This window comes from Indicator indicator, chromosome Z (assembly GCF_027791375.1).
Source record: "Indicator indicator isolate 239-I01 chromosome Z, UM_Iind_1.1, whole genome shotgun sequence".
Lineage (NCBI taxonomy): Eukaryota > Metazoa > Chordata > Aves > Piciformes > Indicatoridae > Indicator > Indicator indicator.
This window is the reverse complement of record NC_072053.1, coordinates 75409855-75430478: the sequence shown is the minus strand read 5'-3', so window position 1 is coordinate 75430478 and position 20624 is coordinate 75409855. Positions and strand designations below refer to the sequence as shown.

The 20624-nt window shown below is 41.6% G+C and overlaps 1 protein-coding gene across 1 annotated transcript in view; it reads left to right on the top strand.

The window, feature by feature from the left end:
• The first annotated feature begins 270 nt into the window (after positions 1 to 270).
• FER (FER tyrosine kinase) overlaps positions 271 to 20624 on the top strand; it is a 161963-nt gene continuing 141609 nt past the window's right edge. The window contains exons 1-4 of the mRNA XM_054398079.1: positions 271 to 302; positions 7710 to 7787; positions 15074 to 15178; positions 20254 to 20512. Coding sequence (XP_054254054.1) covers positions 20306 to 20512 — 207 coding nt within the window. The 5' untranslated portion in view covers positions 271 to 302; positions 7710 to 7787; positions 15074 to 15178; positions 20254 to 20305. The remainder of the gene's footprint in view (positions 303 to 7709; positions 7788 to 15073; positions 15179 to 20253; positions 20513 to 20624) is intronic.

The following is a 20624-nucleotide window of genomic DNA, read 5'->3' as shown; positions in this document are numbered from 1 at the left end:
GGAAAGCTGTTGCTGGGAAACTGACGCACGGCGCGGCGGAGGCGGAGCAGGCGGGACAGCCCAGCCCCCACGGAGCTCCACGGCTCCCATCCAATCGCGCTGTCTCTCCGAGCCGGGAGGCGGTAGCAGTGACGCTGCTTCCCCTGGTGACTGGCCTCCAGCTGCAAAACGTCACCAGGCGACGAAAAGCGCTCGGATTGGCTGGGAGGGACAGAGGAGCCTGGCGCTGTCTGGCCTATGCCAGTCACGTGTAACTGGCGAGGTTGTGACGTCAGCGGTGGTGGAGGGGCTCGACTTGTCAGGTAGGTAGGTGCCATATGCGGCGCGGTGGCGTCGCCGCTAGTTCCCGCACTCTGGGACCGGCGCTGAGGCGACCCCTACCCCTTTCAGTATCCTGCCCGTCCGCCGAGAGGGCAGCCGGTGTAGGGGGCGGGTAGGCCCCGCAAGAAGGTTTACCTGCGGCGGGCGGGGTGGACGCCGGGGCCACTAGAGCTTTCCTCTGCTGTGCCTGCGGTGGCGGCATCCGGTCGCTTCGTGCGTCGGTGGCGCGGGGAGACATCGGGGCGCCTCTTGTCCAGCGGCGGATCCGCCCCGGCGGGGCAGGCAGCGCGGCGGGTGGGGATCACTGTACTGGGTCAGGGCGGGACCCTGGGCCGGCGGGTTCGGGCTAGAGAGCGAAGGGAGGGAAGACCTGACTCGGTCCGGTTGCTGCAGCTCGTTTCCCCTCCGGTTCCCGGCATATCTCTTACCTTCTCCTGCACTGACTGTTCCACGACGCGCTGATCGGGCTGTATCGGCTGCTAATAACGTGAGGACTTGCCCGTTGCCGCTTGAAACTTTGTGATGTGTCGTATGCCTCTTCCCCGCCCTGATGTAACTCCCCTGTGTTGTTGTTTGTTTTTCTTTTTTTTTTTTTGCCTTTTTTGTTTTGTTTTGTTTTGTTTTGTTTTGTCTTTACTTCCCCCCACCCCGACAATGCTTTGGAGCCTAGTGAATTTCTTAGTTTATGCATTAGAGTTACAGGCTGCATAGATATGGTCTTTTTAGTGCTACTGCCATAGCTTTTTACATGTGGGGGTTTTTTGTGCTTTGTGTGTTTGTGGATTTGGTATCTGTGAGTGTCCTAAATGCTTACATATTTGGTATTTGAGAATGCAATATATAGAAGAGCAGTAAATATCCCTTTTGATGTTGGAGTATGTTTCTATTTTGATTGAATTTGTATGTGCATACATTACACCCTTAGAAATGACACATCCTATGTTAATAGCCAACTCTTCTGTTCACAAGAAAGCAGCACAGTTTTTTGAGTGATTGATCTAACTTTTTCTCAATTTGTAGCTCTGCTGTACTGTAAGGCAGTTTCAGGTAACAAGTTGCAATGTAAATAAATCTGGGCGAAGTCAAAGTTTTTGATGAATATAATTCATTGAATATGATTTTCATTTAATTGTGCATACTAAATAATGTCTAATAAAGAGATGGTTGATACGAACTCAAAGAGGTGGAACATTTGTACTGCTAATCCACTCACAGTCAAAGCAAATTGAAAATAATGTATTGCAGGTTGAGTTACAGTAATAATTACTGCTGGTGAGACAAATGTATGTTCTCTCCCTTTATAAATTTCTCAAAGTGTTGAAGCAAATTGTCTGTACTCTTACAACTTTAGAATCATAATAGTTTGGTTTGGAAGGGACCTTTAAATGTCGTGTAGTCCAACTCCCCTTGCGATAAGCAGGGACATCTTCAACTAGAATAGGTTGCTGAAAGCTCCATCCAGTCTGACCTTGAATGTTTCCAGGGATAGGGACCACTGCTGTGGTCAGCCTGTTCCAGTGATTCACTGCCTGCTCTTGGTTTAAAACCATTGCCACTTATTCTGTCACAGCAAGCTCTGCTAAAAAGTCTTAGAGGTGTCACTTTAAGTACTGAAAGACCTCATTATGTTCTCCCTAGAGCCTTCATTTCTCCAGGCTCGACAACCCCAGCTCTCTAAGGCTTTCCTCATACCAGAGGTGTTCCATCTCTGATAATTTTTGTGTCCCTCCTCTGGACTCATTTCAAAAGGTTCTGGTCTTTCCTTTGTTGAGGGCTCTGGAGCTCGGCGTAGTACTTCAGGAGGTCTCGTGGAATGTTGACCCTGCAAGAGCTGAATTTTGGGAATATTCAAGTCTTGTACATACAAGGTTACTGTTTTAACTGAGCAAAAGCTCTGTTAAGCATCACCAAGACCCTTTTCTGCTTTCTTACAAGTATATCTTCATGTTACAACTGAAGCTTTCAAAGGGAAGTTGTTCATCAGTTGATACTTGGATTTCCAGTGTATGAAGTGATCATGTGGAAATCATTCTGAGAACACACTTGGAAGTAAAGACAGGCTGAATAAGGAGAGGGAGGATTTTAAAGTAGGTTGATACAAGGGATGATAAGGTAGGTCTTTGTTAAGAGGGGAGGAATTTCTGCTTCACTGGAGTAAGAATACAGGGAAGCAAGACTCAGCTACATGGAGTTGTGCTGCAGTTGTGTAACATAGGATGTACTTCCATGCTTAAAAATGTCTGGAGTTGTTCTTCATGTAATGGAGAGGAGAGGTGCTTTGGTGATAGGAAGTGGGTTTGTGCAAGACAGGAGTTTGGGGCAGGCATCTGTTCATCTGTTCTGTGTCCATGTGGAGACTCCTTCTTCCTTCCCAGCCAGCCCTCTCTGCTTGCTGCCGCTTAGTGATGTTCTTTCAGCTGGAAAATATCGGGGTGAAGAAGGAAGGTATGTTGCGGTGTCAGCCTGAAGGCAGAGAAAGCTGGCTGCGAGCCTCGAGTTGCTCCATACAAGGAGATGGACTAGCTGCATTAGGTCATCACTAAACAGGGAGGAGTCTTTTTTGCAGTGTATGGGAAGTTCTACAAGAAGCAAAGGGGATTCTTTGGCTTGGAGGGGAGGAGAAGCAGCAAGGGAAGAGAGGAAAGCCGAAGTTCATTGTAGCAGGAAATAAACTGCTTCTATGCTCCTATCTCAAAACTATCCACTTAGTACTGACTTAATTATATTTTTAATGTATTTACCTTATAAAAATGGCATTTATTATACAGTAGGGATAGTCTAGGAATTGTTGAGTAGTCACTATCTTATTTGGGAGTTTAAGATACTGGACATGGAAATATGCAGCACATTTCTCCTGTATAACATTTGCATTAGGTACCTGTAGCATGTCTTTGGAAAGATTTATTTTGGTAAATTCTTTTTTTTTCACTCCTGTATCAATAACAGTAACTATCTTTCTTTTGAAGAGTGTGGTCATGCAAGTGCATTTTTGCTTCTTCTTTTAGTACAACTTCATGGGATGGACGATTTTGATTCCTGTCATCTTGTAGCATGAAATCACGTTTGACAGCATGACTTTAATCTTTTCTGATTTGTCCTGCAAGTTTAAATGAAGAGTTCAGGTTGGTTTTCAGTGTAATAAGTCTGAAATAATAGGGATTTTTCTCAGTCATGTGAGTTTCCCTATGATTATAAAAATTAATTTCCCAATAAATTAAGACTTAATGCTTTTACTAATCTAAGTGAGTGAATTGTGCTTTGTAACATCAGTCTGCTTTGGATCTCAGATTATCATTTGCTCTATAGTCACCAGCTTCCTTCATGTTACTGCATTTCTGTACTAGAGGGAAAATGACAAATGGTTTAACCACATGTAATTTTGAACTTTGTTTCCAACATCTGAGCTTGTTACTAACATGCTCATGACACACAGATGAGTGTCATAGCCATGTGTAGAGATAGCTCTCTATACTCATAACTATACACTGTGATTCAGTGACTGTTTTCTGGCTAGTTGTACAGGTTTGTCAAGTTTTCTGATCATCAAAATGTATAATTTGTCTTACTAGAACACAGCTCTGGCTGCTTAATCTTCTCTTATGTTGTGAAATTAAACCCTGAGCAGCAAAAGGGGTTTTTTAGGCTTTCTGATATGCTCTTATTTTCTGCTGAGGGGAGAGTTACTATGCAGATCAAATCTTGCCCTTAGGTTATTGAGAGAATGAATGTGGAGTGACAGCAGTAGCTGCATACTGTGACATGTTTCTGTGACATAGTTCTCTGTTAAGATGATCACATGAAACTTTCAAATCTTAAGGGAGAAATACATGTGTACTCTTAATGTATCCTTTAGGTATACTTTAAAATATAGCTTTCCCAATACTGTAGTCCATTTGAAACCCTCTATTATTAAGTGTTATCGAGGAAAATACTTAGCAAATTACTATTTAATAGTTTGTAATGTATTAGGCATTTTTCTGTATCGTAATTTGGTCTGAGGACAGTACTTTCGTATGCTGCCTTGTAATTGTTATAGTTTGATTTTAGAATCACTACCTTTTTTATATTATGGTTATGGAAAGTGTGGACCTACTGCTGAATGAGGTGGCAGCCCTGATAACTGAGGATGCAGAGAAGGCAGAGCTGCTGAATACCTTCTTTGATTCAGTCTTTACTCCTAAGACCAGCCCCTGTGAACTCCAGACTGTGGATAAGGGAGAGAAAGCCTGGAGGAGGGAAGACTCTCCACTGGTCAGTGAAGACTGGGTTCAGGATCAGTTACATAAATTGAGTATAATCAAGATGTCACTCCAATCTTGAAAAAGGGCAAGAAAGAGGTTCTAGAAAACTATAGACCAGTCAGCCTTACCTCCATCCCTTGAAAAATGATGGAGCAGCTCATTCTGGATGTCATTTCTAGGCACATGGAAGAGAAGGTTATCAGGAGTAGTCAGCAGGGATTTACCAAGAAGAAATTATGCTTGACTAATCTGATAGCATGCTATGATGTCGTAACTGAAAAGGTAGATGCAGGGAGACCAGTGGATGTAGTCTGGAATGACCTTAGCAAAGTATTTGAGACTGTCTCCCATAACATCCTTGTGAGCAAGCTCAGGAAGTGTGGGACAGAAGAACAGACAGTGAGATGGATTAGGAACTGGTTACACACTAGAGTTCAAGGAGTGGTGATCAATGGTGCCAAGTCCAGCTGGAGAGCTGTAACGAGTGGAGTAGCCCAGGGATCAGTGCTGGGTCCGGTCCTGTTCAACGTCTTCATCAATGATATTGATGAGGGGACAGAGAATCTGCTCAGCAAGTTTGCTGGTGATATGAAATTGGGAGGTTTGGCTGATACAGCTGAAGGCTGTGCAGCCATTCAGTGAGACTTGGACAGACTGGAGAGCTGGGCAAAGAGGAATCTAATGAGGTTCAACAGGGATAAGTGCAGAGTTCTGCATCTGGGAAGGAATAATAAACTGCACCATACAGGTGCAGGTGTACGTACATACGTACAGGTTGGGAGGTGGTCTGCTGGAGAGCAGCCTTGTGGAGAAGGACCTGGGAGTCCTGGTGGATAACAACGGGGCAGCAATGTCCCTTTGTGGCCAAGAAGGCCAGTGGTATCCTGGGGTGCATTAACGAGTGTGTCCTGCAGATTGTGGGAGGTTCTTCCCCCTCTACTCTGCTTTAGTGAGACCTCACCTGGAATATTGCATCCAGTTTTGGGCTCCCCAGTTCGAGAGAGAGAGTCCAATAGAGGGCTGCAAGGATGATTAACGGACTGCCTTATGAGGAGAGGCTGAGAGACCTGCGCATTTTAGTTCGGAGAAGAGAAGACTGAGAAGGGATCTAATAAATGTATATAAGTATATGAGGACTGGGTGTCAAGAAAGAAGGGACAGCCTCTTCTCATTCATGCCCTGTGATAGGACAAGGGACAATGGATATAAAGTGCAGCACAGGAAGTTCCACCTCAACATGAGAAAGAACTTCTTTACTGTAAGGGTCATGGAGCACTGGAACAAGCTCCCCAGATGGGTTGTGGACTCCTTCTCTGGAGACATTCAAGACCTATCTGGATGCGTTTCTGTGTGAGCTGCTCTAGATTCTATGATCCTGCTCTGGCAGGAGGGTTTGACTTGAAGATCTCCAGAGGTCACTTCCAATCCCTAATATCCTATGGTCCTGTTATCCTGTAGTGTAGTCTGCCACTATGTCTGTTAAAATGCAGCTTTTGTAAATTATGCTAAGACTTTCTTTAATGTTTTGGGTTTATTTCAAATAACATCTGACTTCCTAGTTGTAATTTCTACTTTGAAATGTTCATGACTGTAAAATTGTACCCCACAGTATTTTTATCCTAAGTAACTTTCAGGAATTCAAGATAATGGCTGCAGTCAAGTGAAATGGCTAAATTTTAGAAATGTGACAGCTTGAACACTGTAAATAATGGTATTTGAAAACAAATTATGCTCCTTCTGAGAAGACTGGAATTTTCATATATTACTGATTTAATGTCAGATTTTTAATCTAATTGTTTCAACTGCAGAAAGAAATTCTGGCTGATACTAGGCCATAGGAAGAGGTTAAACTATCTCTGGACTTGGAAAAGTATCTCACATCCTGTGTGAACATTTCAGTTTTTCTATGCCTCTTAAATCCCAAGAGGTAGTAACAGTGCTTCAGGAAGAAGTTCCTACAATATTCTGGGTTGCTAAATTCAACCATGCAAGGGAAGTATGTAGAAAAGTTTGGGACCTGAAATCTTTCCAAGGAGGAGTCTTACATGGTGCTTTGTGAAGATGAGAGACCTTCAGTATGTGTCAGTATTCTTCCTTTTTTGGTCTTTGCTAATGAGATAGGAAGCCTTGGGGTTGAGGGTTTGCACTGGGATTGCAGTTGTTTTCATATTCACTAAATGTTTTAAAAATGCAATACTTCAGTTGTCTTTTGCTGCTTTGTTTGTTCAGAAGTTTCTTTAATATAATATATACTTTAAATGAGCCTAGCTCACTGATTTGTCTATTTATTCTTTGTTTTAATTTGTGGCCAGCTTTTAATTATTTTAGCATTATGTGTTTCTTTGTAATTCTAGAACAGTCCTGTGCTTTAGCTCATAGAACATTTATCATCCTCATCCTGCTCACTTAATTTTTCTGCTAAGATCTAGCTAGTGTGGAGATAAATGTTGCAGTGCTGCAGAATTGAGAGTTCAGTGAGAGTTCATTGGTCAGATACTCTCTGGTGAGGCCATGCTTTTCTTTGACTTTCCTTACAGCCTGGAATCTAATTCAAGGACAGTTTAATTCCTTGGAAAATACAGGAAGAAAAGCTTTCTTTGTGTAACCCTGTGAAAGGTAGCAAAAACTAGGTGCATTTCTCCTTTGAAAGCAAGGGGTTCGTTTATTTGTTACTTTGTATATGGCACTGGCTTGTTGAGATTTAAGAACACAGCTCTGAAGGCTGAGGCATTGTGGTAAAGTGTAACTTGTAGCAGTCAGTCTAGCTCTGCTCTTTCCAGTGTTACAGTCATCTGGCAGTTGAGATTCAGTCTCCAGCATCTGCCTTACAGTTTAGTTGTCTGTGATGTAGGGACATCTACAGGATAGAAACAAGGTGGGTGAACTGCTCCTGAAGAACATTTACTGCATGCTTCACTACGAAATGACAGCTCTTCACATTGCATACAGTAGGCCTGAGATGATAAAATAAAGGACATGCTGAAGAAGTTTTCAAGCCACGGGGAGCTGAGAACAAATGCATGAGGATGTTTGTACATGATCAAGTGAAGTCCCTCTAGCTCAGTAATTTTTTGTACTTTCATCTGACACCCTGCTGTACTTACCTGTTTTAGGAGCTAAAAAATTGTCTTTACTGCCTTTTTGCAGAAGCTGATTCGTGCTCTGATCAACATTGCCTGTAGTGTTTGGTGCTTTACATTCTTCATGAGGTACAGTAATTTGAAGGTATGTACACTATGAATATTTTGCATTCCCTCTTTTCTTCACTGAAAAATAAAGTTTAGTATTCTGGATGGTTCCTAACCTGACCACTTCAAAACACTGAACAGATATTTTTGAAAACGCATGTTTAGAGACTAGACCTTTTTCTGTCATTAAATAACCTAGCATTATCTCTCCCGGTGTGTTACATTGCATTTACTGACATGCAACTTCGTCTACTGTTTTATGTTTGTTGCTCAGTATTCTGGGATTCTTATGCAAGTTTTTTAATGATGTGTCAGTTTTGGTTACTCATAATAACTTTATTTAATTTGCAAACTTAAGCACATATTATATGTGAAATGACAGATGTGCAGGTGACTGTTATGAACAAGAGCTTAGTCCTGGCACAAATTATTTGTCTCTTAAATCATACCCTGCAGGGTCTTAGTTGCTGTAATTGCTTGCTGTGAGAGACAGCAACAGGAACTTTTTAGAAGTCTTTTGTTCCTTATCACTTCCAACTCCTTGAACTTCCCTATTATTCTGGTCTACAAATTCTTAAGCATGGTTTCACCGACCTTGCCTGATATGGAAGTTAGACTGGCTTTGTTATACTTCCCCTTGTCTTGTCTTGTCAAGCTCTGACAAAAATATGTTTTCCACTTCCATTTCTCTTTACTTAGGTCACCTTAAGCCTGATTTCTGCGGGATTAATAGTTTGGCAATTTTGTATTTGATGCTTTTAAAAATTCTTCTGAGTAGTGTCTGGCTCTGGTATTTTAAAATGTTCTATGATGCTTCATTTTGAGAGATCGGCATGTATATCCCCAGTCTAAAGAGGTCTGTGTGTGGGATTGGCTTTGACTGTCTCAGCAGTAATTCCAGAAAACAACAGGTCATCTACGTGTTATGCTCTGTCCTTGTCATCTTATAATTTTCTTTTATGTCTTCATTATAGTGGTTTATTGCAACCCATCTGTAGTTATCAGGTTCTATTATGTTTGAACTTAGAAATAACAGCAGAGAATTTTTAACATTTCTTTCTTACAGATGTCTGTATAGTTCACTGACAAGCTTTTATTACACTTTGATGTATTAGCTAGTATAGTCCAGTATACCAGTTAGACCAGTATTAGACTTTTATTGCCAGTTTTAACTTCTAGTGACATATGTGCAGATGAAAATAAATATATGGGTAAAAATTCAGTAGTAATTTGAACTTTGAAGAAAAGTTGGATTTGCATTTTATTTTTATATTGATTAACAAAATTTTTCCACTCTAACATGTGATAGTTCTATTTTTTTAAAGTGCTTTTTGTTTATGTGCAGAGATCAGAAGATCCAGCTTGTCTGTTTTGTAAGTAGCTCCAATTTGCGTTTCATTTAATGCTGTTTTCATTTCACCACATGCAATTCTTTAAAACATACTTGAAATCTAAATGTGCCTAGGTGCTGACATGGTTATGTTTTTTACTTTCAAGACTCCTATTTGAACAAGGAAAGGGATGTGCTGGTGTTCCTCAGTGGCTCTGCTTTTGGGAATGTGTGCATCGATGTGCTGTACCTTTATTGGCAGTTTGTCCAGACGGGCAGCAATGTCTTGCCACAGGTCTGCGGCCCAGAGAGCCTTTCCTTTCCTCTGCCATCCATTCTTCTTCCATTCCCTCAGCCACCCCCATAAGGCATTTGCCACCATCCAGGAGTCAGTATATAGGTAAAGCACCGGCCAGTTCTCCCATTTTGCTATATCCAGGGCCAGCTGGACAGCTTTTACCTCTGCATACTGACTGGATTCGCCTTCTCCGTCCCTTGCTTCTGCCACTTGCCTTTTTGGGCTCCAGACAGCTGCCTTCCATCTCCACTTGCTTCTTAAAAGACGGCAAGATCCATCTGTGAATGGATCCTTTTCATTATCAGGGAGGTCATTATATGGGGGAGCCTCCTCAGCACGGGTCACTGTCTTCTCTGGTGGCATCCCAAAGGCAGCACCTCTGGCCACTTGGTGATTATTTCCACTATGCCAGGGCGTTCAAAGTTCCCCATTTGAGCTCGCTGAGTTATCAGGGCCATCCATTTACTCCAGGTGGCATCTGTGGCATGATGTGGGGTTGAGCCCCTCCCTTTAAACATCCAAGTCAGGACTGGAAGCCTTGGAGCTAAAAGGAGTGGTTACTCGGTCCCAATTACCTCAGAAGCAGCTCAGACTCCCTCATAGGCAGCCAGGATTTTCTTTTCTGTTGCAGTGTAGTTGGCCTCAGAGCCTTTCCACCCCTTACTCCAGAAACCTAGGGGCCTGCCCCTTGTCTCACCAGGAGCTTTCTGCCACAAGCTCCATGTAGGACCACTCTCACCAGCTGCAGTATACAGCACATTCTTGATCTCTGGTCCGGTGCGAACAGGTCCCAGAGCCAAGAGCCATAGCATGGACCACTTCTCGTTTTATCTGGTCAAATGCTACCTGTTGCTCAGATCCCCACACAGAATTATTTTTCTTCCATGTTACATGGAAGAAGGGTTTCACTATTTGACTGTACCTGGGAATGTGCATTTTCCAGAAGCCCACAAGCCCCAAGAAGGATTGTGTCTCTTTCTTACTAGTGGGTTGCACCATAGTGGCTACCTTATTCACCACATCCTGAGGGATGTGGTGACGTCCGTCTTGCCATCCAACTCCTGGAAACTGGATCTCTCTGGCAGGCCCTTTTACCTTGCTTCTCTTTATGGCAAAGCCAGCCTCCAACAGGATATCGATTATCCTCTTACCCTTCTGATAGACCTCCTCTGCTGTCTCACCCCATACAATGATGTCATCAATGAACTGCAGGTGCTCAGGGGCTCCACCCTTCTCCAGTGCAGTTGGGATCCCCTCATGGCAGATGGTAGAACTGTGTTTCCAACCCTGGGGGAGACAATTCCACTGGTATTGGACACCCCTCTGGGTGAAAGCAAACTGTGGCCTACATTCTTCTGCAATGGGAATGGAGAAGAAAGCATTAGCAATGTCTATTGTTGCATACCACTTGGCCGCCTTCGATTCCAGTTCGTACTGGAGCTCCAACATGTCTGGCACAGCAGCACTCATCGGAGGAGTCACTTCATTCAGACCACGGTAGTCCACAGCCAATCTCCATTCCCCGTTTGCCTTTCCCACTGGCCATATTGGGCTGTTGAAAGGCGAATGAGCTTTGCTGATTACCTTCTGGCTCTCCAGTCGTCGAATCAGTTGATGTATGGGGTGCAGAGAGTCTCGGTTGGTCCTGTATTGCCTGCAATGCACTATGTGAGAAGCAATTGGTAACTTCAAATCCTGCACCTCATGGCTGCCAACTACGGAGGAGTCATCTGACAGCTCAGGCATGGCAGACAGCTGTTCCCTGTCTGCAGTCCCTACAGCTGCTACCCCAAATGCCCACTTGTGCCCCTTAGGGTCCTTAAAACATCCCTCCCGCAGAAAGTGAATGCCAAGAATGCAAGGTGCATCTGGACCAGTCACTATGGTGTGCTTTCCCCACTCATTCCCAGTCAGGCTTATCTCAGCCTGCAGTACAGTCAAATCTTGTGAGCCCCCTGTGACCCCTTGAATGGTTATGGGCTCGGTCCCTCTGTAGCTTGATGGTATTAGGGTGCACTGGGCCCCTGTGTCCACCAGAGCTTGGTACTTCAGGGCTTCTGAAGTGCCAGGCCATTTCACAAACACATCCCAGTACACTCTGTTGTCCCTGACCTCCACCTGGCTGGAGGCAGGGCACCTCTAATGCTGGTGGCGATTCCCACATTTGTCACAGGGCTCTGTGTTACTGGGAGAAGGGTCTCTTGAACGGGAGGAACCACCCTGGGAAACTGGGGCTGCCCTTCTCCTGGGCAAGTTATTTCCATTGGGGCCACCTTGCAGTTCCCATACTCTGGCCCAGAGTGCAGAGGTGGGTTGGCCATCCCAGCGGTTCATGTTTTCCCCATGGTCACAGAGAGCTCTCCACAGAGCACCCCTCGACATCCCCCGATTAGCTTGGGGTGATCTCCTAGGGGGAGGAGAATGACGTTTATTCCTGATGGCTGAAACATGGATCCAGTCTGAAGGAGAAGGTGAAGAGGGAGAAAAGGTGTTATCCCTTTTCTTCAATTCAGACATGGAGGCCTTAATCTCTTTGATGTTTTTAGTCATGGTCTCTATGGCTGAGATTATGGGCCTGTGACTGACACTGTCCTCATATTCCCTAAGGTCACTAGCAAACTCACCCACAGTTTTAGGACTTCCATCCTGTCCAATCAGAAGCATCCCTCCTAGTGTGTGTGCATATCTTTGAGGGGCACCCTGGGTGAATTTCTTTACTAAGGACCGTTTCATGGACACCTGATCTGGGTCCAAGGGGAGCTGGCCATTTCCATAGATGATCTCCAGCACAGCCATCTGTCTCAAGTACCTCATGCCCTGTTCCATAGCTGTCCATTTAATTGAGGTCCAGGGCAAATCCTCTCTGGTAGGGTACCTGCGCTTTATAGCATTAGTAATCCGGGCCCAGAGAGTGTGTGTTCCATCGAGTTTTGCTAATTCTTTATCCAGACCGGCATCACGAGACTGGGAGCCTAGAAGCTTTGCCTCCCTCTTATCTAGTTCTAAAGTTTCTGCACCCTCATCCCAACATTTTAGGGTCCAGTTTAGTATTGTCTCACCCTCTTTCCGTGCGTAATCCAGACGAGTTTGCCTTAATTCTTTTCTGGGCAGAGATGTGATGGTTATTATTTCCTGATCTGAGTCTTCGTCATCTGCCGGTGTGTTCTGAGATGTGCTGGGTTCTGCTGTTGTACCTTCTTCACCATCTGTGTTTGGAGCTGATTTTTGCATCTTTTTCCTGCGTGTGGTAACTGGTGCTAGAGAAACTACATGTGTAGGAGCATCAGGGGTATTGTGTGAAGCTGTTGGTGGGGGGTCAAACCCTCGGGGCTGGGCCTCAGGTTTGGCCAGCCTCCGTCGGGCTGGACAGCAGTCACTGGAGCCAGACCCCTCCCTCCTGTTTTCCTAAAGGTTATCACAGTGTCTGCAGTGTTTACAGCTCTCCACCCCTCGGCCATCAAGGCTTACAAAAGACTTCCCTGAGACTATTGTCCCTCTGCAGATAGCTCTTAATGGGTTAGCACATCCTCTTCCCCACATGCCCAGAGCTAATTTGATTATCCAGATTACATTTAAGCTATAGAACATATTGTTATATAGTCCCATTTTCCTTCAGCAACATTTTTATCTACATGGTTAGTTTCATAATAGGTTTCAGAAAAATTCTTTATGTCAGAAAAGTTTGAGAATTGCCCACTGCCAGTAAGATTGATAGAATTCAAGAGGTACATGCAAAGCTGCATTGGTAGGGTTTTTATCCAGTCAAACAGCATCTCTGTAATTAACCACATGGTTAAGAAATCACATGGTTAGTTAGTAGTTTTATACAATGCGTCCAAAAGATCCAGCCAACAGCCCATCCAAAAACTTGAACCATAAGAGTTTCTAAAATTAACATGTCTACTTCCAAACCCTTCTTTCCCAATAAAGTATTACTTTTCAAGCAAAATACTATTTTCCAAAATATTATTTGGAAGCGCCAAAAATATTGTGGTGGTTTGAGCTCTGACTGTAGTTCAGCGGCTCGAATGATAATGGATTGAGATTTCTCCCCTGCCCCTCTCCCTTTCTCCCAGCAAGGTGGAGAGAAAGGAAAGAGAAGAAAAAAAGGGTAGGGGAGAAGGGAAGTAAACTTGTGAAACAAATGGTCTGAAATCAGTTTGGAAGTAGAAGAAGTAAATTTTCTTTTTTTTTTTTTTTTACAAAAAATTGTATATATATATATGTATATATATCAGTAACAGGGAGGGTTCATAGAGGTGAGGGATGAGGGTAAATGGAAAAATATACAAAACCAAGCCTGGATGGCTTTGTGTTCCCCTGGATGCCAGTGGACTCAGGAAGAAAGTAGGCCCCAGCCACATGGTCAGTGCAAGAGGCAGTGTCAGCAGTGGTGTTCTTTCAAGCAGACGAGGCAGGGAAGAGCACGAGCAGCGAGCTGTCCGCCCTTTTTATAGGCTTGCTGGACAGGAAGGGGGAGTGAAATAGACCACTTTCGAGTCAGGGGACCCCCCCTTCTCCCAGCAGGAGAGGAGCCAAGTCCCCCTCGGATTAAGTTTCTTTTGTCCACCTGGGGGCTTGGTTCTTTCAGCCCCATCCAGGATGGGTGTGCTCCAGCACAAGGGATTAAAATTACTATTCCTGTTCCGTGATACCTTGATGTTTCCATCTGGTTTGTACTTGTGATTGGAGGATTGTAGCCAAATTTACTACGTTTTACACTCGATTCTAATTTTTTGCTGCTAAAGACTATCTTGGGCTTTGCAACAAGTGGTTGTGTTTCTGTCATTAAAAATGCGGTAAGTTTGGTAATGCGTGTAGCCTGCTGCATTTTTTCCTCCTTTCATGTCTGCTTGCATAGCTGCTGTTTATTTGCAATGACTGAATGTAAGCATCACTTAGTGTCTTCTATTTTTGGACATGGAGAATGGAAGTTTTGTATTTATATGGGCAGCACTTTGTTTTTAGAATGTCACTAAATAACCTGACAGGAATACTAAGTAATGTCTGCTTGAATATGAACAAAAACTGTCCCTTTGTAAGATTTTTATAAATATGTCTATGATTAGTGCATTGTTTTAAATACTAGAGATCTTGAAGGCAGTTCTGTTTTCTCTACTCTTAGACACTGTGTCTGACTTTGAGTTTTGCTTAATATGTCTTTTCTTACAAGGGCATTGCTAAACTAATATTCAATGTCTCACCTAAAGATGTAACTTTAAATGAGACATTCCGGTATGAGATTATGAGTGAACACATAGCATTAGTTCATATGTGGTTATATAGTAATCTTTGCATTCATAAGCTATATGCAAAGCCTGTTTCTTACTATTTTTTATACTTCATGTGTGGTTTTCTTTAATATAAAATCTCAAAGATTCAGTCTTCTGTTGTGGTTTGGTTCACCTAGATTGCAGTTTTGAGTTATGTCTTGACATTTTAGTGCTGCAGTTCTCTTAACTTTTTGACTTCTTACTGGATATTGTAGTAATTAGAGCCATACAAGAAATTTCTTTGTCTTGATTGGTCTGCTCTTTTGGTTTTCTTGAACTCTGTCTCCTTTATAAAAATAACTGTCTAATAATCCAAAAATGCAAAGTAACTTACCTAAGTTTAAATTTTGCAGTGTATTTTAAAATGCTGAAAAATTAAAAAAAAAGGAAAGAAAAAGGTCACATCTGTTCTTGTTTTGCAGAGTCCCCAGAAAATAAAAGTGTATTTGAGAAAGTGAAAATAATAAGTAACTGCTGACATAAAGAGAAGTGTGCTAAGGATCATTTCTTGAGGAAAACTTTTTAAGGTATGTGAGTGATCTCTTTCAGAAGAGCCTTCCTGAAAATAAGCTGCCTATTTTGCCTTGAGTGGATTTATATTTCAAACCAGTTTTGACATGATCAGGCGAGCTTTTTGGTTACTGTTTTGGATGTTTATTGATGGCACTAGCTGTATGGAATCATTAATTAGGCTAGTTCATGTTCCATACATTTTGCATCAAATACATATAATATTCTAAATACGTGTTGAATGTAAAAAAATGCTAAGAAAAGCATGTGCTTTATGTTTTGTGGACTTGCATATTCCAAGTGTAGACCTTACGCTAAGAGAAATGTCAATTCTTTAACAGTCTGATTTCTATTTCAAGTGTGGATAGAGGGATAAGAGTGATTTATTTAATAGTTTTAATGGAATATAATTACTGTAAGATTCACATTCAGAAATTGAGATGGACTGTCTTAAGATCACCTGTTACAAAATTGCTTTAAAATCAATACAGTGGGCTTAATTTTGACAATTTATCTCCTGAATCCAAGTCCTTCTCCTTTTCTGATTTCGCAGTATTCTTACAGTTTCTAGAAACAGTCATCAAAATATAAGACATCCTGAGTGATTTGGTTCCCATGCAGATTTAGGAGCAAGAGACTTGGTAGCAGATCAAGAGTGAGTGTGATGCTCTCTCTTCATAGGGTGCCCATTCCATATTCCTTCCATATTCTTCCTCCACAAGATGTCCAGATGTGTGCTGTGCTTGCTGGGTCTAAATTTAACTGGGGCCCAAGTGTGCCTCTGGTTTGTGGTTTATCAGTTTTCTACCTTGTCATTAGGAAATTACAAGTTCCAAGTGATGTGTGTGGATCCATCATGTATTTTATCATATATTCTGGTCACAGAACCAGTTGTTAAAATGGTAAGAGAGCATCCTGGGAAAGTATTGCTGTGTATGTGCTCTGCTCTTCCCTGCGTACTTGATTTTGGTCATTGTCAGACACATGACCTTCGATCTGATGAAGTACAGCCACTTTCATGTGTCAGAAACAGACTGCAAATGTAGATTAGCTGGGAAAACTACTTTCTTCAGAGCTCTTTCTGGAATCCAGGAGGGCTACTAATGCTGGAATATTTACTGAGGAGAATGTTAAGAGTATTGAGGAATTGTGTGACTGTCACTGAAGTTTCTCACTGTCATGCTGACAAAATCTAACATTGGTTTATTTGAAATCTGCACTGCTATGGAGGTTGAAACAAGTCACAAATTGTCTCCAGTAACTTGTTTTTAAATTTACAGCTGTTCAAGATCTGATTGCTCATTCACAGTTTGTTTTTAAATAGATTGAATGTTTACTTCCTGTCAAAGATTGAATTGTTGTTTTGAGAGTGATTCTAAAATGAAAGTCTTACTTTCTTGGAATTGGCTCTGAGACATATTTTAACTGTTAAAGCTTACCAACTATTGACTGGCTAGTTTGCATTTCCAGTGATTTTTATAGCATACTCACCTGCCTGCCTATCTGTCTCACATTTAAAAATGCAAAAAGAAACTCTTTTTTGGAGAGATTTTTAATTTTTTTTTTTTTTTTTTTACTCCCAGAATATCTTTCACACTGTATTTTCATCTTTTCTGCTGATTTCATTGCACTACTGAATTTTGCTAGTAGTCTGTGGATGCAAAATCTGAGTGGGAATCTGTCTTCTGTGTTACACATTTCAGTGTGAATATTGTAATGTTGTGTGGTAATGCCAAAAATGGGACTATTAGTATTTCTTCCATGGTCTAGTGGTAATGAATATGCGTAAGCACAAGGAGGACTGCACCATAAATAGCAGCCCAATTTGTTCAGTGTCCTTAAACAGCAGATCATGGTGCCATGGTTGAAGATGGAGTGGTGATCATTGTGCCTAGATGACTATTATAGGTCCTTACCAACTGAAATATTCTATTCTTTTGGTCTCACCCAGTAGGGCAGCTCTTAACTCATCTGTGCACACTGAGCAGGGAGATACCAAACTTGGAAAAACATCTGTTTGTGTCAGATACTGTGTTTTTGAACACTGGCCTTTTCAAATGCACTTGTGATTTTTAAGTAGAGATTGCATAGAACATGTCTGTCTATGTCTTTGGTAATTCTTTCAGTTGTGACTTTAAGCATGTGACTGTGTGATCTGTACTGTTTTCGTTGTTTAAAAGTGTGAAAAAAATTAAAAGTGCATTTAATTAAAAGTGTTGATTTTTAGCTTATTGACAGTAAAGTGGCTTAGGCCTTGTATACTTACTCCCCTCTTCTTTTCTTTCACAGTACTGGAGCATTTGAGCTTTGCAGAATGTCTCAATTGGACATTTTGTTAATTTATGAGGAAACCATACAAAGACTGGCTTACACAATATAGAGTCATCATTTCTGGGGCTTGATACTTGCTAGTCTTCCTGGATCAGATTTTTATGCATTTTTTGCTGTCCTGTTTCTGTCACAGTGAATGGAATAATTTAAAACAATGACTGGAGTCCAGTACATGTACAGATTTTGTCTGTGTACCCAAGCATCTAATTACTGTGTAGGGTGGCTTAGCAGGAGTTAGAAGCTGTTGGATTTTCTGTTCTATTGATTTTTGTAATCTTATGGCTTCACAGTGAGTCTGAAGAAGCAGACTGACATACCATACACAGAAAATGTTTCCTCTATCTCTTTCTTTCTGCCTTTTAGTAAAATACAGAGGTTAAAGTAAAAGCCAGCAAGCCAGTGTTTTACCCATAACACAAAGCCAGACTTCATCCTGAGATTCAGTTTCCATCTCTTCTGACTTTGGAATGTAAGAAAATAAAGATAATGTATTTTCTCATAGCTAACATGTTAGTATATTTAGATAATGTGGTAAAATGTGCAGTTTTGTCTGGTATTTGCTTAGCTTTAGTTACGCAGCCTGACTAGCTGGATTTAGTGAAGCTTTAGGTCACAGCCTGTCAACTTTCGCCAAGATTGTGGAACTTATGCAGAACTTGTATCTATTCAAGCAAGGCAAGGCCTTCAGAGCCAACACAAACTAGAAGAAGGGTAAAAGTGTTAACAGCAGCTGCAAGATAGTGGCCTACCTAGAGACAGAGAAGCAACCTAGTAAGGAAGCAAGGGCTGTCAGAAGATCTCAGGTCAGAATCACCATTGGACCAAAGGGCATATGAAAGGATCATCAAGACTACATGAAGGTCAGATGCATAGTCTCTGGAGCCATAAGTGCTCAAAGATTTGTTTGGGGTCCCTCTCTGGAGGCACTCAGGTCAAGCTGACCCTGCTACTATACCATTCTATTAAATGATTTATTTTTGTGAGGTTCTATGTCTGAGAGTGCTTCAGGAAACCCAGAGTTTGGGCTTTGCTTCTTTAGCAATAAGCCTGCCCCTTTTTCATCTTTGTTCAACAAATACCTGAAAGCTTTGGGAAACACCCTTTTTTATAAATACAGCCAGTGTGAATTATTTACTGTCACTTTTTATGACTGAGGTCCTATCCTTCAGCAAGAATTCTGACTAAAATACACAGCTTCAAATTAATGAGCATATGCGATAGATTAAAGGTTACTCATACAACCTTCAGTTGTCTTTATTGTCTAGATGGACAGTAATGCAGCACTATCTTTATTTTCTTTATAGTATCTTTGTTTCATTATATAGTATGATTTGTGTTCTGAGAATAAACATGTAGTGGGCAAAGCTTATTTCTGTAACTTACTGGAAGAGCTAATGGAGGCAAGGAATTGCAGGAAGAGAGAAATGGTTGTGGGAATAAGGCTACTCTGAAGATCCTTCTGGGTTCTGGTTTGCAAAATCTTCTGAAATTTTGTGTGGTGACTGGGTATTTAATATGCTAAAAATGCTAGGCAGTCTGTATTTAAGCCTAGTACCAGTATTAGCCAGTACTATGTTGACATTAGTTTATGTGTCTCAGATCTCAGTGTAAAGTAAGATTATTAGACCAGCTTTGCCCTGTGGACTGTTTAGGAAGATAAATCTGTTAATATTTGTAAAACAATCTGCTAATTTGAGTGGCAGTTTAAAGCCTATGAAGAAATTGGTACTTCTGTGTTCAAAAAAGCTAAGACTTGGCTGGAGTGGAAGAATTAGTGAATAAGCAGTACACAGGCTTTGTATACACTGCAGTCCATTATTGTATTTGCAGTTTATATAAATTTATCAAACTATAAGTTTATATAAATTTATCAAACTATTGAAGCTGATTAGTGTAAGAAAAGAGTGTTCAGCTCTTGTCATCATGCAGACAAAAGTCTGCAAGTCTGTGGAAACTGCTCATGTGTGTGGATTCATGCCTTTGATGTTGTGACTGCATGTTATGAATATCAGATGCAGGTGTTCTACAGCTAGCTTAAACAAGTAATTTTGATCTGCAGTTTTGTTACAAGATTTCATCATACAGCATTTCTTACCTCTTTATCAAATCATGCCCTTTTGGCACAGCAAGACTGGGCCACCTGAGGGGAAAATTGTATGACCGAACTAATGTGAATCCTGGGGGAGCAATGGAAGACTGCATCGGGAAATGTGGTTTGAGGCATCTTCTGATTATTGGGAAGCTGAATCTGCAAGTTTAATGGCCTTCTAGAATGGAGTTTAGGAGCAAACTAGTTTCTAACTGTTTATCAACTTTCCACAGCTGCTGTGTCTGAGAGCTTATGTTTTATTTGGATGACTCTGTGCTCATGGGACAGTAAACACCAGAAACAAACGTTTCAGGTCACCAAGAGTGGAGCAGTATAGTTGGCAGTTCCTATCTGGAGATACTGTCAGCTATACTTACTTGACTACATTTCTGGATTGGTCTTCAGTATCTCTTGGATGCTTTGATGTGTTTCCTTCTAAGTCCACTTCAGCTCAGGGAGGTACATGTTGCTGATTGAAACTGGAGGATAATTCTGGGTTTGAGATCTCTTAATGGTTGTAAATGGGTGTTCAAAAAAGTGCCCTGACTTTCAGTTTATTTGAGGCAGTTTATGTATATGGTTATTTCAGATTTTAGATGCTAATAGTTGACCTATGTCACACTAGAATTTTTACTTTTGGTACATGTCTCATGAATCTTGTTTTGCTTTCAGATGTGGTGAAGAGCCTGTATTTTCCCCTGTGTGGTTTATAGTGCCTTAAAAAATGGGGTTTGGAGGTGACCTGAAGTATTCTCATGATGCTTTATTAAAACTGCAAGACTGGGAACTACGACTGCTGGAAACGGTGAAGAAATTTATGGTAATGCGAGTAAAAAGTGATAAGGAGTATGCCTCCACTTTACAGAATCTTTGTAATCAAGTAGATAAAGAGAGTGCTTGTCAATTGGATTATATCAGCAATGTGTCCAAGGTAAGACTGAAGTATTTTGAATTTGGAATATCCTTTGAAACAACAGTACTATTTTTGTTTGTTATAGTTTGAGTTAGATTTCTATTCATCCAGCTTCTTACTGAAGTATTGT